This window comes from Pterocles gutturalis, unplaced genomic scaffold (genome assembly GCF_000699245.1).
Source record: "Pterocles gutturalis isolate BGI_N339 unplaced genomic scaffold, ASM69924v1 scaffold40670, whole genome shotgun sequence".
In the NCBI taxonomy this organism is placed as follows: domain Eukaryota; kingdom Metazoa; phylum Chordata; class Aves; order Pterocliformes; family Pteroclidae; genus Pterocles; species Pterocles gutturalis.
In genome coordinates, this window is record NW_010147294.1 from 3,178 (window position 1) to 28,848 (window position 25,671).

The 25,671-nt window shown below is 33.9% G+C and overlaps 1 protein-coding gene across 1 annotated transcript; it reads left to right on the forward strand.

Annotated features, from left to right (window-relative positions):
• ULK4 (unc-51 like kinase 4) lies at positions 1-25,335 on the forward strand (the record flags this gene model as incomplete). Its single annotated transcript, XM_010085998.1, has 18 exons — positions 1-138; positions 1,235-1,334; positions 2,167-2,306; positions 3,676-3,838; positions 5,909-6,010; positions 6,856-6,933; positions 7,299-7,374; positions 7,990-8,085; positions 9,858-9,982; positions 10,113-10,182; positions 12,618-12,717; positions 13,241-13,345; positions 15,396-15,456; positions 17,390-17,571; positions 18,039-18,085; positions 19,138-19,216; positions 23,707-23,814; positions 25,252-25,335. Coding segments are annotated over exons 1-18 (1,854 nt in total), but the record flags the coding sequence as incomplete, so codon positions are not given.
• Between the last annotated feature and the right edge of the window lie 336 nt (positions 25,336-25,671).

The following is a 25,671-nucleotide window of genomic DNA, read 5'->3' on the forward strand; positions in this document are numbered from 1 at the left end:
ATGGAGAACTTCATTCTGTATGAGGAGATTGGAAGAGGAGATAAGACAGTGGTTTATAAAGGAAGAAGAAAGGGGACAATTAATTTTGTTGCTGTTCTTTGCACTGATAAATGCAAAAGAGCTGAAATAACGAACTGGGTAAGTAATGTTTTTTCCCTGCTAAATCTGGGAAAATATGCACCTTTTCTTACCCTTTAAGTAGAGTTTTATTTTATTATATTTATTTCTTCATCTGATTTCACTGTTGTATAATCATACACATAAACCCACGTTTACAGGCTTACTGTTTCCATGATATGTCAGAGAACCTGTGAAAACAGTTACTTGCATGTAGTGGTTTGCTTCATTTTGTTATCAGTTGAGCAAATACCTTCCAGTAAATAATCAATTTTTTACTTACCAACAAAAAGTTATTTTTAATGGAGGAATAGCATTTAGGGTAAATCAACTCTGGTTCGTAAAACCTTGGCAAAGTTTTAGACATAGAATACTTTATGGAAAAGAAACTGTAACTGATACGGTTAGACATTTAAAATATTTTTCTGTATATAAATTTTGTTTCTGTGAGTTTGACCTTGGCTAGATGCCAGGTGCCCATCAAGCTGCTCTGTCTCTCCTCCTCAGCCGGACAAGGGAGAGAAAATATAACCAAAGTCTCATGGATTGAGATATTGGAGGGAGATATTGCTCACCAATTACCGTCACGGGCAAAACAGACTCAGCTTGGGGAAATGAATTTAATTTATGGCCAATCAAATCAGAGTGGGGAAATAAGAAATAAAACCAAATCTTAAAACACCTTTCCCCCTAAAACACCCCTCCTTCCCAGGCTTAACTTCACTCTTGATTTTCTCTACCTCCTCCCCCTGAGCAGTGCAGGGGGACAGGGAATGGGGGTTGCGGTCAGTTCATTACGCATTGTCTCTGCAGCTCCTTCCTCCTCACGCTCAAAAAAAATCCCCTGTTCCAGCATTGGGTCCCTCCCATGGGAGACAGTCTTCCACTAACTTCTCCAACGTGAGTCCTTCCCATGGGCTGCAGTTCTTCACTACTGCTCCAGCGTGGGTCCCTTCCACCACATGTGGAAGGTGCGATCAACAAGTAGTTGATCTAGGGTAAAGCGGTATTGTCTCTTCCCCCCTGCCATAAGTCCATATATATTGCTTTTTGGTTTTTTTTTGTTTTTGTTTTTGTTTTTTCTTCCTAGCTAAGTATGTTAAAAATTTTGTTGTAGGTTCGTCTGACTCATGAAATCAGACACAAGAATATAGTGACGTTTCATGAGTGGTATGAAACAAGCAACCATCTCTGGCTTGTAGTGGAGCTATGCACAGGTAAGATAAGCTCAAAAGAAAAACATTTATAGCGTGAGTGTTTGTAAGAGATTTCTTAAAACAGTTTCTCCACAACAAATACTTAGATCTTTGAAAAAGCTTAATAATTTTCTGATTATTAACTTGAGAAACCTATTTATATGGGAAAATGCTTTTGCTTTTGGAAGCATTTTTAGAAATCAATTGAAATAATATTTCTCTTCTGCTTCACTGTATACGTATGTTAAATATTAATTGATATGACAATCGTTTTTAAGAAAAAAGATGTTAAGAAAAGGACTGTACAGAAATATTATGTGTGAAGAACAAACAAAATAATTTATCTGTTGGATGCTGTTGACCTCAGGACCCCAGAATATAACCCAGTTTTACTATTTCTGTTGTCTTTGAATTCAGTGGAAAATTGCATGTCAATAGCTTCAGCACTTGTTCACAGAAGCTTGTTCTTTTAACTCATGTAGCAGGGATCTGCTTAAGGAATTTGACGACACTCATTTGGTACTATTACATTGTGACGTGAAACCCGTTTCTGGGTTTCTTTTTTCCTTTCTGTTTCCTTTGTAAAATAAATAAATATTAAAGTAATTTTCAAGTCGTTCACTGAATTTAATTGTAGTCAAAATCATGGCTTTTTTCGCAGTGTTGGAAATTTGTAATTTTTTTCTGTACATTTGGGATTTTGTAACTCTTGGATAATTTCAATAAATATTTTTCTCTACTGATTATGATTTTTGTTGACATCTTTTGAAGAAACTTATATAATGTCCTTGGGAATTATTTGTATGGCATCTTCTTTATATGCACCGGCTGACTATGGATAAACGTATTTCAGGTGGTTCTCTAGAATCTGTTATTGCTCAAGATGAACATCTACCTGAAGATGTAGTGAGAGAATTTGGTGTTGATTTGGTTACTGGTTTATACCATATTCATCAGCTTGGAATTATCTTTTGTGAACTGACACCTGGCAAGGTAAGAAGGAGTATTATCTACAGGGGGCACTGCGTGTTACTCTGTACACCATCAGCGTTTAATTTAATATTTCTGTTTTACTGTTTGGAAGAGGCTTACCTCAGGTTGGAGACCAGCTGAGCTTTACAATATATGTGAAGACAGTGAGAGACAAGTCTATAGCCTGAGTATTTTGTGATCTAATTGATTTATTTCCCTGTTGTATATTTGATGCGATGCAATAGATTCTTTTTGATTTGGTGTACTGGTTTGAATTAATGAAGGATTTTAGTTCTTTCTCCTCGGATATATAACTTTGTTGTTATACCTATGCTATCATGCTGGAGAATATTTTGAAGTCATAGAAAATGCTGATGAGACAGTAAACTCAACTGTACTTTCCTTGTTAATAACCTTCTGTATTGTTTGCAAGTGCCATTTCAATTATCATCTTACTCTTGCATAAAAATGCAAATCTTTATGTAGCTTTTGATTTGTGTATGTGTGTGGAATTTTTGTATAGTTTTGTCTAAGTCCATGTGTGGTTTTAATTTATGTAGTAACCAGAATATGACTATAACCAGAAGTTCTTGCATAACAGTAATTGTTTTTTGATCTTGATCTGTAAGTGATCAAGTTGCCCTTCTCTGGATTTTCTGTAAAATCTTGCACAGCTTTACTCAGTTCTGTCATTTTTGGGTCCAAAACCAGCAAAAAAATATATGATGAAGGATAATGGAGATGCCTCTCTAGTCTTCCAAAGAAGATGTTGCTGTAAAGTACTTCTTTGAACATAAAGTACAGAGTGCTAAAGTAAGACTGCTTCCCCCTCCCTCCCCCTTTTTTTTTTCCTTCATCTGACTGAATGGGCTATTTCTCCAAACAACATTTTTTGGGATTATGAAGCTTTTAATTAGGAAAATAAGCAGTGATCGCATAGAGAAAACTCTCATGATCGTTGGACAAACTCTTTGGATTTTTCTGCTAAATAAAATTAGAAAGATTCACTTTTTTTTTCCTCAAATGAACTGATGTTTCTTTTTACTACGCTTTTATTTTCCTATACAGTTTTGCTCTACTTTTACTTTCTTTTCTGTAGTAACATTGTTGTTCATTTAGATTTAATTGGGGAAACAAAAGTGCACTCTTAAGGGGTCTATTGTGAGATTCTGTGATTTTTTGGTTATAAGAAACAAGGCAGTATTGGTGTTGACTTAAAAGAAGAACTTTTCGAAGTTTTCAGTTATACTGAATTACATACTCTATGTACTTAAAGGCTTTGAGATTGTAATTTTTTTAATAAATTATTTTATACTTTGTGTTGGAAATTTGAGCAGTCATCAGTTTTAGTATCTGATATTTGTGTGTTGGATTATGTTTATTCTTCTAGATTCTGCTGGAAGGGCCTGGCACTTTGAAATTCAGTAATTTTTGCTTGGCCAAAATGGATGGCGAAAACTTGGAAGAATTTTTTGCTTCAGTTGGATCTGAAGAAGGTGAAAGAGTTGACAGTGAAAGAACTCCACAAAGATACCTGAAAAACAGATTTCGAGGTATAATATTTTTACTAGATAAAATTAATTTATACCAAAGGGACAGAATAAAAATTGGGAAATGCCTTAGTTTGAAATAATTTGGAGAGAAGAACTTGAAATAAAATAGTTGTTCATTGTTCTATTTGGGCTGACTGAATTTCTAGAGAAACTGAGTAATTAATTCTGTTGTGTTATCATTTGTCAAAATTAATGTGTTCGCCTGTGTCTTTGCAATGGAAACCATGTTCCGTACATTTTCTGTAAGTAGGTTTTACATAGCCTGCGTATGGGGAATTTTTAAAGTAATCTCAAAACCAAACTTTTGCTCTTAAGGAAGGTTGTTCAGAGAGATCATAACTTACAGAGGGAACAACATCTGCAAATGAGTAGGAAAAAAAGTTTGTATTTATGAGTATAATAATTCACAGTTTCACAAAGCCAGTTTAACTAAGAGCTGGAAAAAATATACTTCTATCTGTCATAAAAGGTATAACATATTAACCATTCATGACCTTTCTTGCTTTTTGTAAATAGGTGTCAGGTTATTTTTGGATTGAAGCTCATATGTAGGTGATTAGAGACTGTAGTATACTTGTATAACAGACTTGCAACGTAACATAACTGGAGGTGGCTTATTTTAATTTTCTTTTTGCAGCTTGACATTAAATCCCTACAGTACAGGTTACTCTACAGACTGTCTGTTTATTCTGATCATGTTTTCGTTATTTTATAGAATGTTCTTGATTTTTTTTCTTTCTAGAAAAAAAAAACAAAACTTTAGGAATTAAAAAAAAAGCCAATTAAAAAAACCCCACCCAAACTGAGTATATGAATGAGATCTGAAATGTTTCAAGGTAGTGAATTAATTAAAATACTAATTATTGGTTTGGATTTGCTGTGGAGGCTTAACTATTAAGTGCTATTTGAGGAAAACTATGGTGGGAAGAAAAACCCTGTGAAATACCTTTGGTCCTTACTGCATTCCACATATCATCAGCTAAATATAAGTAGTAGGATTAGAAAAATGAGAAGATCACTAAAACTTTTGAAGTTCAGAGTTCAAACTGGAACTGTCTTTCCTAACTGATGAAAGTGTATTTCTGGTATTTAGTTAATATAGGACAGTGTGTTAAAAAAAAAAAAGTTTAAGGGAAGTAGCAGAAAGAATAACTGAGAGAACTGTCTTAGTAGTTTGCTGTCTCCTGTTGAAAGTCCATACTGGAAATACTAAGACCAAGATGAGATCTTTTTTCAGGAAGGAATACAAATCTAATCTCTTTCCTGTTGCCTTTCAGAACAGCTGTTTTGATGTGTATGGTTCATGACCTTTTGTCACTTAAAAAAATAAAACCCAAGCACAGAAGAATCCAAAAAAAGGTTTTAAAGGACTGTGGAATTGATATTTTTTTCCTGAGTTTGTGTAATTTTTTAGAGATTTTTGAGAACAAAGTTAGTGTTTAGATGGGACCGATGTAGAAATAGGAACTGTGCATTTCTTTTTCTATATCAAGACAGAAGGGGTTTGTGAATAAGCTGCTATAATTTAATATGTGATGTTTTCACAATGTGTTAGAGTGAAAATAGCTATAACTAGTTTAGATCAGTGGTCCAGCTGGCTAGCTAGCTTGTTTTTGTAAGAGGTTTCTAATTTAATGAAATAGGAAATATCCTAGTGTTAGGATAGCTTTTTAAAAAAGAAAAAAAACACCTGATGTATCATAATTATTTCTGTTACTCACCTGAGAATTATGTTGGTTTACCATTCTGCTCAATTTGCTTGGCTTTGGAATCTGTCAAGGTATATCTCACATACTCTGCAATAATCACTGCGTTAGAAATCTGTAGCACAAGCCAGCTTGGTTAATAGAAGTGAAATAAACAACAAAATAGTGTATATAATCCTGTGTAATTTAGTAAAAGCATAGGAGAGGAAACTTTGAAACTACTTATATTTGGTATCTCAGTTTTCTTATAATAAGCAAAGATAATCCCGAACTCACTGAAGTGTGGAGACAAAGTTTGAAGTGCTGAACAGGGTACATGCTGAATGAATAATAAAAGTGCATTGCGCTTATTGTATTTTTGTAGGCTCTCCGTTATACACAGCTCCAGAAGCAATAAAGGGAGAAGACTTCTCCAAAGCTAGTGATCTGTGGTCCTTGGGATGTTTACTTTATGAAATGTTCTCAGGTTGTAAGTTTGTGTATCTATTTAATAGCTGTGATAACGGAAGCATAAGTTGTTGTCTCAGAGTAAATTCTTATTAACTTCACCAGAAAGTTAACACCTAGAAAAACTTAAGACAGGTTTAAAGATTTGTTGAAGAATATACTAACTGTACTTACAAAAAAAAAAAGGGACTTTATCAAATAATCAAGTGAAGTAACACTGTTAAGTTGTCCATTTGTCTGTGATCTAAATATTATGATACTAACCAACCTGTATTCCTGAAATAGTATGATTTAAAATTATAACAGTCCTCAAATTGTGACAGTGAAGTGTTTTTGATCTTCTTAGTGTTGAACTCTGAGTGGATTAGTTTGACCTTTGAAAGAGAAAACTGTTTCACCAGTATAAAACTAGAGTCATTGGGTTTCCTGCAAATACAGTACCTGTTGGCATTGGCTGCGGCTTGAAGGAAAATTTCATCACAAGAGAGAATTGCAGTGCAACCTTCTTAAGTCTCAATACACTGATATGTTGCATCAACACAGTTATGTAGATATTGAGATTTCTGCCCAGACCTTCTCATTGTTGTCTCATTGCTGATTCATACAGGGCTGTCATGGTGACCTCTGTCAAGCCATTTTTGGTGCCTGTTCTATCCTTGGTCTCTTTTGCTGCTCATGGTGGAAGAATTGAATCCAAGGTTTTGTATTTAAATTGACAAGAGAACTTGATAAATAGCATTCAGGCTCAGGATGTTTATTTCTTTGAGTGTTTCCTTAGGAAAATGAGCTCATCATGTATCATTGCACCTGACAGCCATTCTGAAGTTTGCCTAATCTGTGAAATACACTTCTGTTTGTTTGTAGGAAGACCACCATTCTTCTCAGACAGCTTTTCTGAATTAATTGAAAAGATTTTATATGAAGATCCATTGCCACCAGAGGGTAACACTCTTATTGTTTAATGGGTCAAATTAGAGTAAGACTAAGTTAAAGTTTTGTTTTGCTCAAGTCCACTTTATTTCTTGGTAATAGGTATATGATAATTGGGGAGTGCTTTTTGAACATATAAACAAATTTAATTAGTTTGGATGATTGGTGGTTTGGTTTGATTTTTTTTTTTTTTTGAGAATCCTTTGAAATGCTAAGAGTGTATATTTAGGATTCTTCACACATGCATTTTTTTCTGATGAAATTACTATTACATAAAACTTTTTTTAGCATGATCTGTAGATAATGATTTGATCTGCATTGTATGATGGTTGTTTTTGCTGCTTAATACTTATCTTCTTAAGTGCTTCTATTTACAGGTTCTGCTTTTCACAAACCTTCTGCTGAGTTCATTAGTTTACTTGATGTCTTGCTTCAAAAGGATCCCCAGAAAAGGTAAACTGACTAATCCATGGCAGTTGTTTACATGGTCTTTTTTCAACTCTGGAAAAAATAATTGCTATGATACTGTATGTATAGCAATTTGTAGAGCACAAAGAATGCAAAAACCATTTAATCCCTCATAAAAGAACAAATTGTGCCTTATATGAAGATATACAGAATTAATGTTTTGATGAAGTATATCTTTGTATTTTTGTAGATGGTGCTAAATAGATAACTTTGTAACAGAAATGATAGGAAGTTTTAAAATTGGATGACTTTACTTTTCCAGAGCAATCTAGTTTACAAGGCATTGATTTATAGCAGATATAGTTGTATTTTTAAATAATATAAGATTATAATTTATAGGGTAGCTCAGCTAATTTAACTGCTGGGATTAGCTATGCAGTTGCCTTCATCCTCAGTCTCATACCTCTGTGTTGCATGAATTATCTATTCTGATTTGAGGCAAAAAGTTTGTCCTGTAAGAAAACTTGTTTGTTGACCAAATAAAAGTGAACAAAAGGTTCAATTGCTTTGTAGTGTCACTGGATTCAAAACCTGGTCTGATATCTCTCTGTGGAGCTGTACTTTGCCACTGCTTTTTCAGTTTTTGTTGCTTTTCAAAAGGCTGAACTGGACAGACATACTGCAGCATCCATTCTGGAAAGGAGCCCTTAGCCATTGTGGTGGTGATTTTGCAGACAGCCAGAGCAAGAGCTCAAGGTACTGAATGTTCAAGGAAGACTTCTTGTATAGTAAATCTAAGCGAACAAATATTTATGTATTTTTATTTTGGTTTTCTGTAAATTTTCTTGCTTTTGATTTTGCTTAGGATTTTCATGTTGTTAAGTAGTTGATGAAAGGAGTTGTACACCATTCAGTGAACAGTTTTGGATGCTTAGGAATGTATCCTGTTAGTGTGTTACACTGTCTGCTTGCTTTCAACAGATTCCTTCCTCCTGGCTATAGAATGTGTTAAAATTTACTTCTGAACTAACTGCTCTAATTTTTATTTATTTGTTAACAATGATGCATGGTAATTTGACTTTTTTTTGAAAGCTTTTGTAGAATCTTATAAATATGGGTCAATTTTATCTCTGCTGAGATTTCTTTGTTTGTTTTTATGCATTAGGCTTAGAGCATCACAAAGCCTATCAGTACAGCATCTTAGATTGGTGGTTCAGCCTTATATCCTTGCAATTGCAACTGACCCATATTCTTTGCTTATGACATAAAGCATTAATCTAATTTGTAATACTTTACACTGCTATACATGCAGAAAAACCCAAACCTTTTGTGAATAATAGGTTCTATGTATTAAAAAGTTCTGCTTCTTCAAAACTTCTGTTACCTTGCTGGTTTATGTTTTTAATTTTGAATTAGGATGTTTAGTGTTGATTTTTCTGTTCTTTTGTTCTAAATATTTGAAAGATACTTTAAGTCCCAATCTAGGGAACTAATGTGAAAATAATTTTCTTTTAGAATGCTGAAGTTTTTTTGTGTTCTGTCTATTTTACAATTCTCTCATGTTTAATACCGATTTCTGATACCAGTGCTGCAGTATTTTTGGTTATTAACATTTGTTCTGGTTTGAGATACAGCTCTTTGTCTTTTAATTTTATTGCTGCTTTCACCACCAAGGCAGATAAGAAATCAAGAAAGTTTATACCACCAAGTAAGAATTTATTCACAGTTAGCAAGATTTATGTCAGCTTCCACCACAGTGCTCATCTTTGAGGAATTCTCAGATAATCAGAAGAATCTTAATCTCCTATGAAATATTGGGCTGTTTGACTTTACTCTTGAGGGTTTTCTGATGCCTCTGAAATACCTGCTGAGGTATGCACTAACTGACAAATATGACAGTGCAGAACATGGGCTTGACATGCAGAAGTAGCTCAGTACTTTTCCAACTATGAGGCCCATGTATTTATTTTCTTCATAGTGTGGGTTTAATGAATACTTAATATTCTGGAGACCCTTCAAGAAGGCTGTATGACCCAGTTCCATGTGAATAATAGAGAGGTATATTAAAAAAACCCAAACAACCAAAACCAGTAAACTTGCAATTAAGTCTGACATGTAAATCATTAAGCAAAAAAATGGTGGTTTTTATTGATCTAAATGTAGGCTACAGACCCCAGTATTAGAAGTATGTTTGTTGTGACTTTTTCCTGTGAAGACTGAATGATTTCTAAAGCTTTTAATATTTCCTTATAGCTCTGGTATTATCAGTCAATAATTCAGCTTTTTTAGTTTCTTTCATGCAAGTTCTACTGAAGGAGCTAGAGAATCTTAATATTCTCCAAGTCATTTGCCGTAAACTTATTTTTCATCATTGCCGTTACTAATATAAACAGTATGTGTAGCACATTATTACAATAGTATGCTGATCTAGAGAATGGTAGATAAATCGTGTGCTAATAATTGCAACAAATAATGGATAAGATCCTTTATTTTTAATTTGTGTAATTAATATTTTTTTTATTAAACAGTAGTGAAGACACAGAGTCGTCTGTGTCTTGGAGTGCCAAAGAGCCAGTGGATACTCATAAAAATCTAGATAACCTGTCACCCTCAAGAGCAAGTAATAAGCTACCAAGCAATTCTTTCAAAATAGGTAATATTATTCATTAAGTTATTTTGAATTATTTTGTGTCCTGTGAATTTTGTCTGTCTTACCAATCTTATTCACTATGTTTTATTTTTTTTTAACTTCTGAATGAAAGTTCATGTTCTTTTTTCAGTAGAAACTCAGACTGAATTCCGCCCAAAAAGTGCAGTTGATGGTGAATCAAATGAATCAATATTTCTTCTCAGGTATGAAAACCTGAAGAACGATTAGAAAACCCTTAAAACCCTTTAAGGTTTTGGTTCTCTCCCCCTCCCCTGCCACCCTCTCTTCAGACATTTTCTTGTTCTGTTGGTAACATTTTGTTAGTGTGTCTACTTTTGAATTTTCTGTCACCAGTTTCATTAATGTTAAGAGACCTTTGAAGAGCTGCTAAAGCAGTGAGTGCAATTAAACAATGCTTTTGTGGCTTTATTACACTGGGCTTCGGAAGCAGAATTTTGATTTCTTAACTCTCTGTCTAAACAAAATCATTTATTTAGGATTTTCTTTCCTTCTTACTTCATATATATGAGAATATGCTTTGAATACGCTTACTTTAAATACACAAGAATAAGCATTCAGCTTATGATCTACTAATAAATTCTGCCTGCAGCTTTGGTATCACAAAGCTATTGGTAACATCTCAAGCTATTAGTAACAATCTGCTAATTACTACATAGGTATTAAATTAAAAATAGAGATTAGTTTAACGGTGATTTGTTTTAGTTGAGGCCTGATTCTGAAACTTTGTACTAGCTTTCAAGCCAAGAAAATTATCTAGTAAAATAGATTTTGTTCTTGTCCTCATCAAGCAGAAATAGTCCAGTTTAAAATTCAATATGCTTTCAAGCTTCTTACATAACGTGAAGTAGGCTATTGTGCATGATAGTTATTTCAGTTGGTTTAATAAAGTGTTATCTCATTTACAGTTTCTACCATCACAGCTAAAACCATGCTGTTAGTAATTTCAAATAGCATTTGCTGTTTGCTTTAGGAATCTGCTGTGAATAAAGGCTGCAATAGTGTTACAAACTCTTGGTATAACAGCATGTAATCCAAATTATGTCAGGAACGGGAGTAGAAAAAAAAGTGTTTTTAAGAACAACATATTTTATTTACAAGAAGTACATTTACTGTAACACAAAATTTGAAACATAATACAGAAGGTGTGTTTTTTTAATTTATTATTTTCTGGAATTCAATTTGTTTGTATGATTTAATTTCTCAAAGCAACATGTGCTACCTGATGAAGATTTAGAACATTAACGTGGAAGGAAGCTGCTGACCTGGCACTTGGCACCAGAATTTACATAGCTGCTGAAGTGGTTAATTAGCTTTTGACAGCAGTAACTGCTTCTACATGTGCAAAGGGAATAGATCTTGCTAATTTCAACTAGCTCAAATCAGTGATCACTTGTCTTGTTTTTGATCTGTTTCCAGCTGAGAACTGGAAAACTAGGAAAGATTTTCTTTTGCTCAAACACATAAGAAAGCAAATTAGGTTTGGAAAAAGATTAAAAAATCTGCATGTTTTGAAGCAGTGGAAACCTAGAATAAGTTGTTCAGCCTCCTAGCTAGAAATCATGGGGTTTTTTTTGGTTTAGGAAATAAGACTGCTTAAACTTCCAAGCAGATCCTGATATATTTTTTTTTTGTCGTAGGAATTAAGACATTTTATGTAATTTTATCTAGCTAGTAGAGAATATTTTGGCACCCCTTCATTGTGCCTTTTAAATTTGTTTCTGTTGAAAATAGATAAAAGATGCCTTTTTAACTAAATAAGGATAAGAATAAGAACAGCTATGTTAGTAATTTATTTGTTCATTGATGTTCATGAGTATCTTTAATTTTGTTAGGTTTTTAAATTTAGTTGCTTTTTCTAATGAATAAAATTGATTTGCAAGTAAATATGTATATTAATTTCTGTTAATCAAGAAAACACATTAATTTGAAGTGTTGATTAAATTCCTGGCCTGCCAATTTTAATAATTCTAAAGTGGATTTTAAACACTTTGATTTAAATTAATGTATACTAGAAAAAGTAAGGTCACTATGAGCTTTATGAAAATGGCAAATTTGCTGTGTTCTGGTCTCTCCTTTCTTCATTTTCTAATTAGCAAACCTGATTTTTTTTTAAAAGAAAAACTGAAAAGTAATCCCAGTTCACATTCATACTATTAAATCAGGCAGTTTTTGATTCCTATTACCTAGTTGAGGGTTGGCTGTCAGAAGAGAATAACATGAAATAAATTGCAATTTTTTGTCAAGTTAATTCTTTCCGTATGTTGTTTGTTTTTTAGGAATTAAGATAAACATGTTTTAGCATACAGTTTGGAGAACTGACCGTGGGTGAGAAAATAATGAAATTACATTAATTTAACAAAAAAACCATACACACGCACAAAAGAAAAGAAACCACCCAGTCCTTCCTATTTCTGACAAACAAATCCTCACCTTGTCAGGACATACTTAAAGACAGGAAGTTCATGTTCAGTTGGTGGAGCACGCTAGCACCATTTGTGCTTCTCAACTTTGAAATATGGCATGAAAGTTTCAAAAGAACAACAAAAAAAAGTAGTTTGCAGTGAAACTTAATCTTTACTCTTTGTGTTTTTTTTTCTTTTTTTCTTTACTGTTTAAGTTCTCGTCCCACTCCTAGAACTAGCACTGCAGTAGAAGTAAGTGATGCTACTACTGCCCCAATCCAGAATTCTCCACAAAGAGATTTGTGCTTAAAAAAGGTGAGTAGAAAAATAATATTAAAGGATAGCGATATCTTTATAGTTAGAATTTTAGCCTGGAGCCTGTGGCAAAGTCAACTTTCTTCTCCATCCTTCCATCATTATAACAAGAAAGCAGTTCCTACAGTGTGCAAGTTATTTAAAAAAAGGATTTGCAGAACTTCAGATGTAAGAGTTAAGCAAGATGCTTAGTCTCCTTTTTTTTTCCAATGTATAAAAAGGGTAATGCTATCTTCTTTCTTTTCAGTCTACTTTTTTGAACTTAGGTTGCAACTTTTTCGGACTGGGTACTTTTTTCTTTCAACATGTTTCTTTATCATGATTTGTAGTTGGCCCTATCTGCTAATCCATAAATGGATTGGCATAAATCCATGGCCCTATCCATAAATAAAAAGTAATCTAGAATATGTATATGGCCAACCTGTGTGGTATAAAGCTGAAATGAAATATTTTTGGAATAAACATAAACTTTGGGTTTTTTTTGTGCAAAACAGTTTTTAAAACAACTTTGTTCTTGTTGTAGGCTAAAAGTACGTGCTCAGGTCAGCAGGATATGGAGTCAACATTGAAAGAGCTCATTTACACTGAATCTGATCTTATCGTAACACCAATCATTGACAATCCAAAGGTATAGCAAAATAAAAGATAAGATTCAGGAACTTGTGTGTGAGGCTATTTTTGCAGATAAATCTTTAATCAGGGTGAAACTCCTTTCCTGTATGTTATAATTCTTATTTTAAAGCGGTTCCACCCAGTCATCTGGCAAGCTCTCATGCAATTTTTTTTCAGTCTTTTATAATCCTATTGTGTTGCTAATTTGGAGAACTGAGTTATTTTGGGATTGAATACTAATATTAATTAATGTCTTACAAGGAATAGAAACTACTAAATGCTGTGTTCAGTGGTTTTGTAGATTTGTTTTTTGATAACTTGGTTTGATATCTATTACTTAAACAGACACAGAACTGAGTGTATTTTGGTATGCTCAAAACAATGCCATCTATGAAGGCTTCTAGATTAGGAGTTATACCTTTACAGAATAACTAAACTTGAGACCTAATAATGTTTCTAATAAATAACTTTTCTGGAGAAAATAAGACCTGAAGTTACAACAAATGTCCATCCCATTTCTATCCTATGGACTGTAATGCGATAACAGTTTGTGTTGAGTCTCTCAAGCAGAGACTGATGCTTGCCTGACAGCAAAGGGAAGCCCAAAAAATACTGAGAGCTCTGCACTGCAATAACAATGTAATGTGCATGTGTGGGTGCAGGTGTAGTATCGGTAGAAAGAATGATATGCAAGAGCCCCTTTAGTCTTCCTTTTATTTCTGTGCAAAAGAATTAAGTAATTTTAGGAATTTTGCTCAACAAGTGGCAGATGTGGGGAATGCAACACTTTTCATTGAAAGTGAATGTCTAGCTCATCAGGAAGTCCTTACAGCCTTTAGTTGCTGTATGGTTTTAGTATAACAATTTTTGTTTGTTTTAATGGATTTCCTAACACTCTCAAAAATTAAAAGTCTTACACAGCTAGGTAAAGTAACTACCCAACAATACTGTTTTAATGTGTTTGGGGTGGGGGACATCATTGCCAGTGGAGAATTTCAAACATAATGATGCATTTGAATGCCACCTCTGTAAATTCTCAGTTCTGTCTCAGGACTCTGACACAAAGCCTTAGCTCTCCACTGCTTCTTTTCTTATTACAAGTACAGGAGATGAGATTAGGGATAAGTGTACTTACTGATGTGCACATGGAGGCTAATCTCCTTACCATGCAATGCCATACTCAAAATTAATTAATGAATAGCCCACTGAATTGCAGGGACGTGTATTCAGAGTCATTGCATACTTGGCGATGTAAAGGAGACTAAAGGATGATACTGACACCTGGTAAAGCTGAAGAGCTTGCAGTTTAATCTCCTGGAAAGGGATTTACTAGATGTTGGCAGAATTTTAAAAGCTGAAATGTCAGTTTACGTTGTAAAATTTCCCTATGTTCTGCAGATCTGTGGAACTGAAGACCTGTTTTAGAAAATAACTCTCTAGTTACATCTAGGCTTCATCTGTCAAAGACTGAATTCCAGTATACAGCTATCTTTTTTGTATGCTTTAGTTACTGAAAATCACACTGGAATGCTCAGTCCCAGAGCAGTCGTCCAATTTCATGATTTACCAGAAAATTATGTGTTGTGGGGAAAAAAATCCCCATACCTTACATATGATTAGTTGGTGACAATATGACTTTTTATATTCTAGAATGATCTAGTTTGTGTGTATATATATGTATTTACTGTATAGCAATGAATTGCTGAAACATTTCATGAGCTCTTAGCTGCATAGTTCCTTTCTATAGTTTTGAAACTCAAATACAAGTATTTTTCCTCATACAAGCAAGATAAAAATGTAAACTGAAAAAAATACATTATTTAGTATTCTATTAAAAATAATTAAGTTGTTAATATTTCCATTTACATTAAAAACATGGAGTTAAATCTCAAATATCTGCTTGTAAGAAATGTATACTAGAAGACAATGAAAAATGCCTCAGTGATGAGCAGTGGTTTGTATGCATCCTGTACAATTTTTGCATCTCTGTGTTTTCATGCTCAGCTGCTTAGAGATTTACAGAAATGCATTAAAACTAGTTGCAATGTATTTGTTTATTTTTCCAGATAATGAAGCAAATGCCAATTAGATTTGACTTGAAAACTTTACATATACCAACATATTCAGGTATGGTTCTGATGAAGTTCTGCATATGATGGTGTAACTCACTGTCACAAGACCTATACTCTCCCCTTGTAGGTGATGAGCTGTCACAGTTGGAGAACTCATGACTTTTCTGAAACTGAAATTGCACGTGTAATTTTTTTAGCTAGATCAATTTTCAAGTACTAACAGTTATATGTCCTTTCTTTCTCTTCTGCCTTCTTCAGTTACGAGCCCATGCCTAAAAGCTTTTAAAATAAGGCAGTCAACACTTTCTTAGTGTGGGAAGAACAGCCTATTTTTTTCTCTGCATTATTTTTGTAAACAGCTGAGATATTTTAACTGAAATATTCATCCAAATAGACTAAAATTTGACAAAGGTAGAGAAGCAAATGAAAACAGGATCTTAAAATCTGCAGTGTTTATCAGCTGGAATACTAGACAGCCTTGCCTCCCACCTTTGATCATGAAATGTTATGGGAATCATGTCCCAAAAGATACTGTGGAGTTGTTCGGGATTTGGGTTTTTGTTGTTGTTTTTAAGGGTTAGAAAAGCTCCTGTTATTTCTGAAAACAACAGGCTTGTCATTGTCATGAGTGTAATGTTTCCTCCTTTGGAAGATTTCCTGCAGTCTGTTTAAGGAAGTATTATTACACTTTACTGTGCTTCAAAAGGGATGTCAGACAGATACGTAGTCCTTCTAGAGTTCACCCCTTTCTAGACATAAAAGTTCCTTTTTTTCTTTCTATGAAGTATGTATTTTGGAGAGTTAATTTGTTGAAGAAATTTTATAGTTGGAAAGGAACACAATGTCCTCCAGTCTCCCAATCCAGATTGTGGTACCAGAAAGTATTTGTAATTTGGCTAACTTCCTAGGCAAAAATGATCCAATTCGTAGTGCCTGGGGGGGTGCCATTTTATTTTGTATGGCAATTATCAGACTGATGTTCTGATATGTTTGACTATTGTTGTCTGTGTTTATTTAGTATGGGGCAGTGTTTTTTGTGGTTGTAACACTTTCAGGATTGTATCTTTTTTCTGGATAACTTTCTGAGTTGTTTCTGAAGGTATTGAATTTGATGTTGTTAATAAAGATTAAAGACAGTATGGAAAAATTACAATAAATACCTGAAATCCAAACCTCTTTTCACCTTTACTAATGTAAATGATCCCTGCCTGCATTAGTAGGTATTGTTACTGAAATGTAAAATCGGAGTAAAAGACAGAAGACATGCTTGTAAATATCTGCCAGCCTGGTGTGCTCCACGACAGAAGTTGTTAATGAGTAGCTAACCAAAACTGAGGGAATGTGTGGGCCGCCGGAGGGAAGTTAGCCGTTGAGACTGATAAGGAAGTCTTTGAAAAATCTCTATTCATGTACTGTGGTCAGTGAATTGAACCACAGGATTTTTGTTGATCGTCCTAGTGAATTGACTTCTTTGTGTTCCTCCTGAAGTCATCTGTGTTCTGATACTACTGAGGATTAACTAGATGCATACCTACCTATATGAATAACTATACACATTTTCAGTTTATTGATTCTGAGGAGATTTTGCTGACTTTCATTAGTTTTTGCCTCAAATTTATCTAATTAAACTGCACTTTCTTATTAAGAATTAGTAATGATTACAGACAACAACTACTACCTTTCCTAAATATAATGTGAATAAATATTTGCTTAAGTGAAGTCCAAAAACTTCCCAGGGTTGCACTTTCAAAAATGTTTTGAGGCTTTTATTGCTACCTTTTTATGCTTTTTTTTGTCTTCTTAATTCTTTCTTGTTTTCTGTAATCTTCAGACATGAATTATAACATGTTTGTTTAACATATTAAGTACTGAAATTATAATTAGATTCGAACTTTGGAACTTATTTATTCATGTTGATGTTAATTTATAGAGTGTTAAAGCAACACCGAAGATCTGTTATCTTTAACTACTTGTTTTCGTCTGTTTAGCTGAGAAGTTATCATCTATGAAGGACATGGACTGGAATGACTTCTTGCAGCAAGTGTGTTCACTGCTTGATTCCACCGAGAAGAATATAGGAGCAGCACGTTCTAAACTGAACTTACTGTATTATCTGTGTACTGTGGCTGTCCACAAGGAAGTTGCAAGCAGGCTAATAAACTCTCAGCTGGTAAATATAATAAAGCTTTGAAGAAATCAACATGGTTTACATACTTGCTCTTGTAGCAAAAAATCAGATGCTTTTATTTATGTTTCGAGAAAACATTGGTGTATTGACAAAAAAAATATTTCAAATTAAGCACAAAATAATGAAATGTGTTCGTAGATGAAAGCATCAGGTTTTTTTCTTCTGCATAGTGGTATTCATAATGAAAAAAAGTTGTGGTTTTTTTTTAACACACTAATATATGCTTAGCAGTTTAGTTTAAGGCAAGAATATAGAAAAAAATTATTTTTACTTGCAGCCTTTTTTTTAAATAAATGTTTGGACAATATCTACAGTATTTATCTATGATAATATTTTTTGCAAGTGTTATCCAAATGCATTTTTATGAAATTACTGATGTTTTGGGTTTTTTGTTTATCATTGGGATAGCTCACTGAAAATCACTAATGTTTGTTTTCTTTAAACTATAGTTTCCTATATTGATACAGCAGCTGCGTGAAGCTGGCAACTGGGATGTGTAAGTACAATTATTTTAAATTAATTGGTTCAAGTATGGAATTATCGCTGAATTTTATTAGAGATACACTTTAACACAGTATTTGAGGAATGTGTTAGCATGTCAGACTTCTGTGGTACCTCACTGGCAGAATGACGGTGTATATAACATTGAATTTTTTCAGCACTGAATTAATATATTGTTATTTCCCAGCACCAAAGATTATAGAAAATCTCTAAAATGTTATCTAGAGGTTATGTAATTTAATGTATCAAATAGTGTTACTTAAAATCATTGAATAAACCAACCCATACCGTAGTAGTTACAAAATAACTATAATGGCAGCTTTTTTTTTTTAAATGCCTGTCAGAAATATTTCAGTGCGATAGTGCCCTCTGCTGTTTGTTTCATAAATGTTGATTTTATTCCAATTTTTTCTTTAATGAAACATTTAAAGCTGATTTGCTGATATAGATTTAAGTTCTGTTTTGTCAGCTATGCTTAAAAGTTTAAAGTCATCGAATCACAGAATGGTTTGGGTTGGAAGGGACCTTAAAGTTCATCCAGTCCCACCCCCTACCATGGGCAGGGACACCCTCCACTAGCCCAGGTTGCTCAAAGCCTCATCCAGCCTGGCCTTGAACACCTCCAGGGATGGGGCATCCACAACTCCTCTGGGCAACCTGTTCCGGTGCCTCACCACCCTCACAGTGAAAAATTTCTTCCTAATATCTCATCTAAATCTGCCCTCTGATCTATAGGTTTTTTTTTGTGTTATAAGAAAACTGAACATGAACATGACTGATTAAGATGACTCTAACAAGCTAAAGAATCTTCGTTCTTCAGCGCTAAAGGAAGTGTCTTTATATATTAAATTATTGCTAAATTGAGCTTAAATACTGAAATAATTTGATTATACAAAAAAAATAGAAATAAGAAGTAAATCTGAGGTGTAAACAGCACTTCAAATATGCCCTTAGCTATTTGTGTAAAATATAAACAAGACATAATTGTTTTTGTGATATTTTTGAAATAGTTCTTCTGCACCTACAAAAAATTTATTTGATATGCAGACGTGCCAAAGTTGCTCGGGTGATTGGTTTACTGGCATTACACACATCTGAACTTGGAGAAAATGTGCCTGTTTCTGAGGTAACTTTCTATTACTTCTTTTTGTGGGGGGGGAGGAGGGGAATTTTGTTAATGTCAAACTTTCACAGCTTTATTTTTTTCTTTGAGCCCTGCTTTGTTTTTTCTCATGTGTAAATGTGAATATAATTAATTCAATTAATTAAATGTATGAACTTTTGAGTTGATTCTATGTAGTTGTAGTTCTGATCTTTACTACCCTGTGGCAGAACTACCCACCAGTGATAAAACCCTAGCTTTTTTCTCTCCTTTTCAGAAAATCAAGGTATTGTATGTTGTGTGACGCTTTAAAAGAAACTAACAAAACCCAAACCTTTAAACCAGCATCATATACTGTATTAAAATATCATGCTGTAATTTACCCTCTTATATGAGCCAGCCGATGCTCCAGCTGAAGTTTCTTGGTGTCTGCTGTGATTTAGGAAATGTCAAAATCAAGATGTAGCTAGTCAGAACATAATCTGAAATGACTCTGTGTTCCAGGTCTTACAGACTTAAGATATATGAGTGATCTACCTATTCATAGTTGTTTCTGTATTTTGTATCCTCTTCCATTCTAATATTGTTTGCTTTTTTTGACGCCTGTTAGACAGAGGTGATGGCTCTGTAGAACGATCTCCCGTAGCCCCAGAATTTTGTTCCTAAGTGTGAACAGTCCGTTCAGAACTTATCAAGATGTAAATCTGGATTTATTTTTGCTCCCTATGTGTACCATGCTACATACATCAAGTTTTCTTTCCAATTTTTATCACTCAATTACATCCCCTTTGCAGTTCTTTTCTACCTTGTTGTGTACTTATCCAGTAATTTGTGATTTCTTTTGTAGTTTTGAAGTAACACAGGACTTAATAGCGCTCATGCAGGACACCCCTGCTGGCTCTTGCATGTTAAAATATGTCTCCTCTTTTCTACCCCCTACTGTCTTTTACCCAGTTATTACTTTATTTAAGGATAATTCCTCTGTCTTTGAGGTTGAATCTGCACCATTATCTTTTTGTCGTATTTGTTTAAAGGATTAGTGAAATATTAGTAACATAAAATCCGGAAGAAGCAGAAGAATTTCAGGAAAGAAATGAAGCCTCATCCTCATTGTACAGGCTAAAGTAAACTTTCATGTACTGTATGCCAAAAGCCTTTGATTTGTTCTTTTTTGACGAACTAATGGTTTTCCTTTTTTTTTTTTTTTTTTTTTTAAATCTTGTCTGGGTAATTGGTGAACAACAATTTGTTTCTAATGTAACCACAAGAGGTCACTAAAATGCAAAAATAAAATGCAAGTAAATGTTATTTCACAGACTAGAGGGAGATGTAACTGTGCAACTGTGTTTATTCTGCTGATGTAGTCTAATATGTAGGTCATATTAAACAAAAATCATAAGAAATTAGTATTTATACCTGTGAATTCACTTACAGTTGGTCTATTTCCTGTTAAGTATTTTTTAGAAGAATACTGCATTGATTAGAAAAAATGAGACTGATCTTAGAATATAATAGGGAAATTGATCTATTGTATGTTTTTCTTCAAATCACGTTCTCAAATTGAAGATATGGATGTTTTATGTGTACTTTTGAGCCTTTATATTTCTGATTTTTTGAAGTACAATTTAGTGGTTGTTTTCTACAGTTGCAAAGCATCTGCATCATTACAGGTGCAGTTTTATGACCTGTAGACTCTAGCTAGTCTGATTATATCTACTTTGGTCTAGGTCTGCAGTTTGTTGTCCTTCAAATTCTTACAGAATGCCCCTTTTAAGTCATGTTCCTAACTTGTCTCTTGGATAACTCCTGTTTCTAGGTCTATCCAGTTCTGCCCGTATTGTAAAGAGATTCAAATAAAAATGGTTTCATTTGGCCATTTATTCCCAACCTATTTAGTTTTAATGTTGTTTTAATTGTAAAATAATTTTTAAAGTTTGCTTACAAATGATCACAATTTTAGGGTATCTTTGTTTGTTTCCTCCAAGGGCACTTCCCTTCTTTTGCCCTGATGCCTTTTATGTGGAGAAAAACCCAACCCAAACAAAACCCACCCTAATTAAAAAAAAATCTGTAGGCAGGAGACAGGCTGTAGCAGAGTGTGTGCATGAATACTTAACACATGTGCATGCCCACGGATGTTTACTGTTTTGTGAAATTATTATTTTAAACCTTAGAATTATCTTCTTGGCATAATTGGGTTGTCATTTAATTCTTGGGTAACAGTGAGAGGAGATTTAATTTTAAGTTTTTTGAGTGACTTTTAGTAAGCTTTCAAGCTCTATAATAAATTTCTTCAGTTTATTTTCAACAACCTAGTCCACTGCATATAACTTACTTGCCGGTAGCACATGAGAGGAAAACAAACAAACAAATGATGAACATTTCTCGGGTAAATTGGCCTCTGCTGGCAGAAACTCCTGGTGTGCTTGAGCAAAGTTCTTCCAAGTTAATAAACAGAAAATGTAAATATAATTAGATTAACAACAATGAATCTGTCAAGCATGGCAGTTCTGGGTTGTTGGTGAAAATGCTAAGATCTTTTATCATCATTGTAGGAAGATTTTTTTTTTCTTAAATTAAATTTATCAATCCAATTAGTTGAACTTGTTTTATGTTTGAAGTCTGAACCAAGCTGGTAGTAGAAAACACGGAGATCCTCAGGTAGGGAGCTGAAAACTTAAATTGGTGATTGTGGGTTTAAATCACTTTTTTCAATTTTCTTAGATAATTGCCTGACCAAAGCAAAACCTGTAGTCTTTTAAAAGACACTTATTTGACACTGTTCTCATAGTCCGTTAAATTGACTCTTATTTTCTTTGAGAGGTAGTACATTTTTTCCATTAAAGTGGCATCAGTGGTGCTGCCAGTATGTCTGTTTACAATAGTCTTCAATTTAGTTACCTCTTATGATAGCGAAAATGCTGTGGGGTTTTTTCTACAAACCTGTTACTTTGGAATAACGAAGAAATATTCCCCTAGGATCCTTTCCTTCAGTGGATAAATATCTACTTCTCTGGAAGGTAAAAAGCTACCTGGCAGACTTTTGCCTGTGTTTTCAATATTTCATTCATAATTCTAAACATAATTTATATTACTCTTATATCGGTGCTAGACCGAGTTGATGTTTGAAAATAGTATGTTTCTCTCATTTCTTAGATTGACAAAAGGTCTTGCACTTACAAATTAATCAAATCATAGACTAGTAACGGGAGAAAAAATTCAGCCTTTTCCTCTAAAGCACATATTTGCTTAATTGACACAATTAGGCTACAACATGTTTTTGTGATAGAAATTGCACAGTGGTGGTAGCTGAAAAACCTACTTTCCTGCTGCCTTCTGATTAGAGCACTGAAAGACACTCAAACCAGGCTTGGTACCATGCAAGATCACTTGTGTATTGGTTTTAGTCCTAGCTTTTCCTCTGAATACCAGCCCTTTTAGCTGTCATCTGGAAGAAAAATGTGATTTTAGTCTGAAACATGTTTAAAAAAAGAATTCTGTAGAGAAGAAAGGAAGTTCTAACCAGATGTTGTTTGGTCTGGTTTGCATTTTCACTGTGCAGAATGAAAGAATTTGCAATAATCAATAAAGGGAACCAAGTTCAAAGAAAATTAGTGGGAAATCCTCGGAGTCTATAGAATGTTTTTAAAATATGAGACATTTTATGTAGAATTAATCAATCTAAAATATCCTACATGGATATTTTATTGATGAACATTGGTCTTCAAGAATGTCATTAGCATGACTTCTAAATCAAGTGCATAACAGGCCCACTGCGTGGAAGCAGAAGAATATGACTTAGGGTAACTTCACACAGAGTTATGAAAAGAATAAAAATCCAGAAATGTGATATTCAGAAAAGGCAAGTGTGAATGGTAGAAACCTGCATATAATGATGATATTTAAATATAGGGAAACAAAAAGGAAGAGAAGGAAAGGGAAAAAAAAAAAAAAGGACCTATTCTTTGGATGTTCCTGACAGATATAAAATCTCTATGTGCTTTGCAAACAGAAACTCTCAACGTACAAATGCCTAAAATGATACATCCAGTTCTCACGCAATGAGTCACCAGTAAACTTAGAGATCAGGAGACAAAACTTAAAATTCCCATCTCCTGATTTAATATCTACACAAAAGACAGCATTGTTTATTATTGTTGGTTTTCCTTTTTGTAACCTGATGGTGAGGAGATAGGTCTTGCGATAGAAACATAGAAACAGCAAGTAGACTTGTTTTTTTCCTGGCGGATCCACTTCTATTGTCCTGAGCGAAAGGGAAGAAGGGATAGCTGACAATTTGTCACCTGGGCTACTTCCTTATTGCATTTTTCTACACGTTGAATATATAATCTGTTTTGTAATTATTAGTTTTTCTTGTCCTTCCATGCTTGCTAAATCCTTTGCAAATGACTCTTTAGCATAAGTGAAGAGTAAAAGCGTTACCTTTAACAGTACACTTTGCTTGGGAAAAGATTATACGTGTTGTTCTATGACATACTTTTTTTTTTTTTTAGGCAATTATACTTTTAACTGAACTCATCAGAGAGAACTTCAGAAATAGCAAACTGAAACAGTGCCTTTTACCAGCACTTGGGGAGATTCTTTACCTTATAGCCAGAGTGGTAAGGCTGTCAAATGATCCTTACAAATTTAACAAATGTGAAAAAAATTTCCCATGGAAAAGTAGACAAAAAAAGCAAATTACTTTGCCAGTGGTATACTCAGCAGTTTCTTGTTCTTCTGTGTTCCATGATACTTATTCTAGTTTTAAGTAAAATGTTTGTCCAGTCATGTACTTCATCTGAGATAAGTTAAATTACATTCTTGAAGTATAGAGTTTTAACCTCAGAAACAACATCATCAATCATCATAATGGCTGCTGGCCTCCAGGTGACAGATCCAAGTGTTAGAACATCTTGGCTGGAGACTTTGATTAAATAGGGTGTATCAGTACAGCTTGTGATAGCAATAAATTAACATATCTAGGCCGTACTAGATCTTATCCTAGCATGGGTGTATTCACAATGCTGTGGAAAAGGAAATGGAATGATCCTGACTAATTTCAAATGGAATTACAGTGATTCCTGACTAGAACTGGTTTAAACCTTCAGTCTAGAGATGGTAGATTTACATTCAAAATAAACAGAGGTCATGTGTAGAAAAGAAAGGCAATTAATAACAGGAATTGAAGATGACAGCTCCTTTAAACCCTCACTTTTCTTTTCCCTTATTCAAAGAGCAAAATACTTTCTTATTAGAAATGAAGATGACTTCTTCCCAAAAGAGGCTATTTTTTTCACTTGCTAATATTTCTGTGTTACTAGCCTAGATATGGAGATTGTTTTAGCTAAATCTCAATGAAAAAAAGTGCCCTCTTTTAAACTTGGAAGTTTTTTACAGTATATTACTTGGAGGGGGGGGAGGGCCCAGAAATGGAGTTGATTAACTTTTAACGGAAGAATCAAACCCCTGATTCAATTAGCAGTGAATTAGCCTCTGTAACAGGGTGATTTCAAGGAAATATACATAAAGATCTTGGAACAGTGTTGATACATACTGAATTCCATACAGTAAATTTTATTAAACACTTTGTATCTCCCTGTATGACTTTGAATATTTTTTTTCCAAAGTAAGTTTACTTTTTTTTAATTGCCAGACAAAAGTAATTTTATTTGGTATAATTAAGTCACACTTAAAGAGAAGCATTACTGCTTTTCAGTTGTCTCTTTCTGTAGTAATCAAAATGATTGAGAGGAATGCAAGAAGGTATTTTTATGAGTGTGAATTGGAATGGATCAGTGAAACCCAGAAATATTAGCACAGATTCTGCTATGGATTTTGGAGACTATTGAAATAAGCTAATATAAATTTCTGTGCTGTACATGAAAAAAACATTAAATAGTAATGCTGCCCTGGAATTTAATATATTTTCTAGCATATGTTAATTTGAAAATGTGTATAATATGAACCTTATTAAGAATCTGTTACTCATTTTTTTATGTGAGGGAGATTATAGTGATTTTTTGATTTAATAATTTGTGCTGTTGGCTTCGTTTCAGGAGGAGAAGAGGGAGCACCCCAGAGAACGCTGGATTGTTCCCTCTGCTGCTTACACTGTGCTAATGAGGTGTCTTCGAGAAGGGGTAAGGCTCTTTCTTTCATTGTCCTCAGTAGGATTTCTCCACTGTAATAACCCTTTAGGCATTGTGTGAGAATTGTAGCCTGCAGCACTGCAGTACCTTGTCAACCAAGTATTGCTCTTGAATTTAAATAATCGTGATAAGACCATGACTTAAGCAGGAGATTAATGCAAAAATGCAGTGTTGTTCTCTGTACATTCAACATTTATGTATTGCTGCTTGTTTTTTTGGAAATAGGATAGTAATTGCTGTTAATAGATGTGGAATTTATTATTGCTATGGCTTTCTTTTGAGAAATTTTCTGACAGTTTGTACTGTCCTCTTGCAATTTGATTTTCG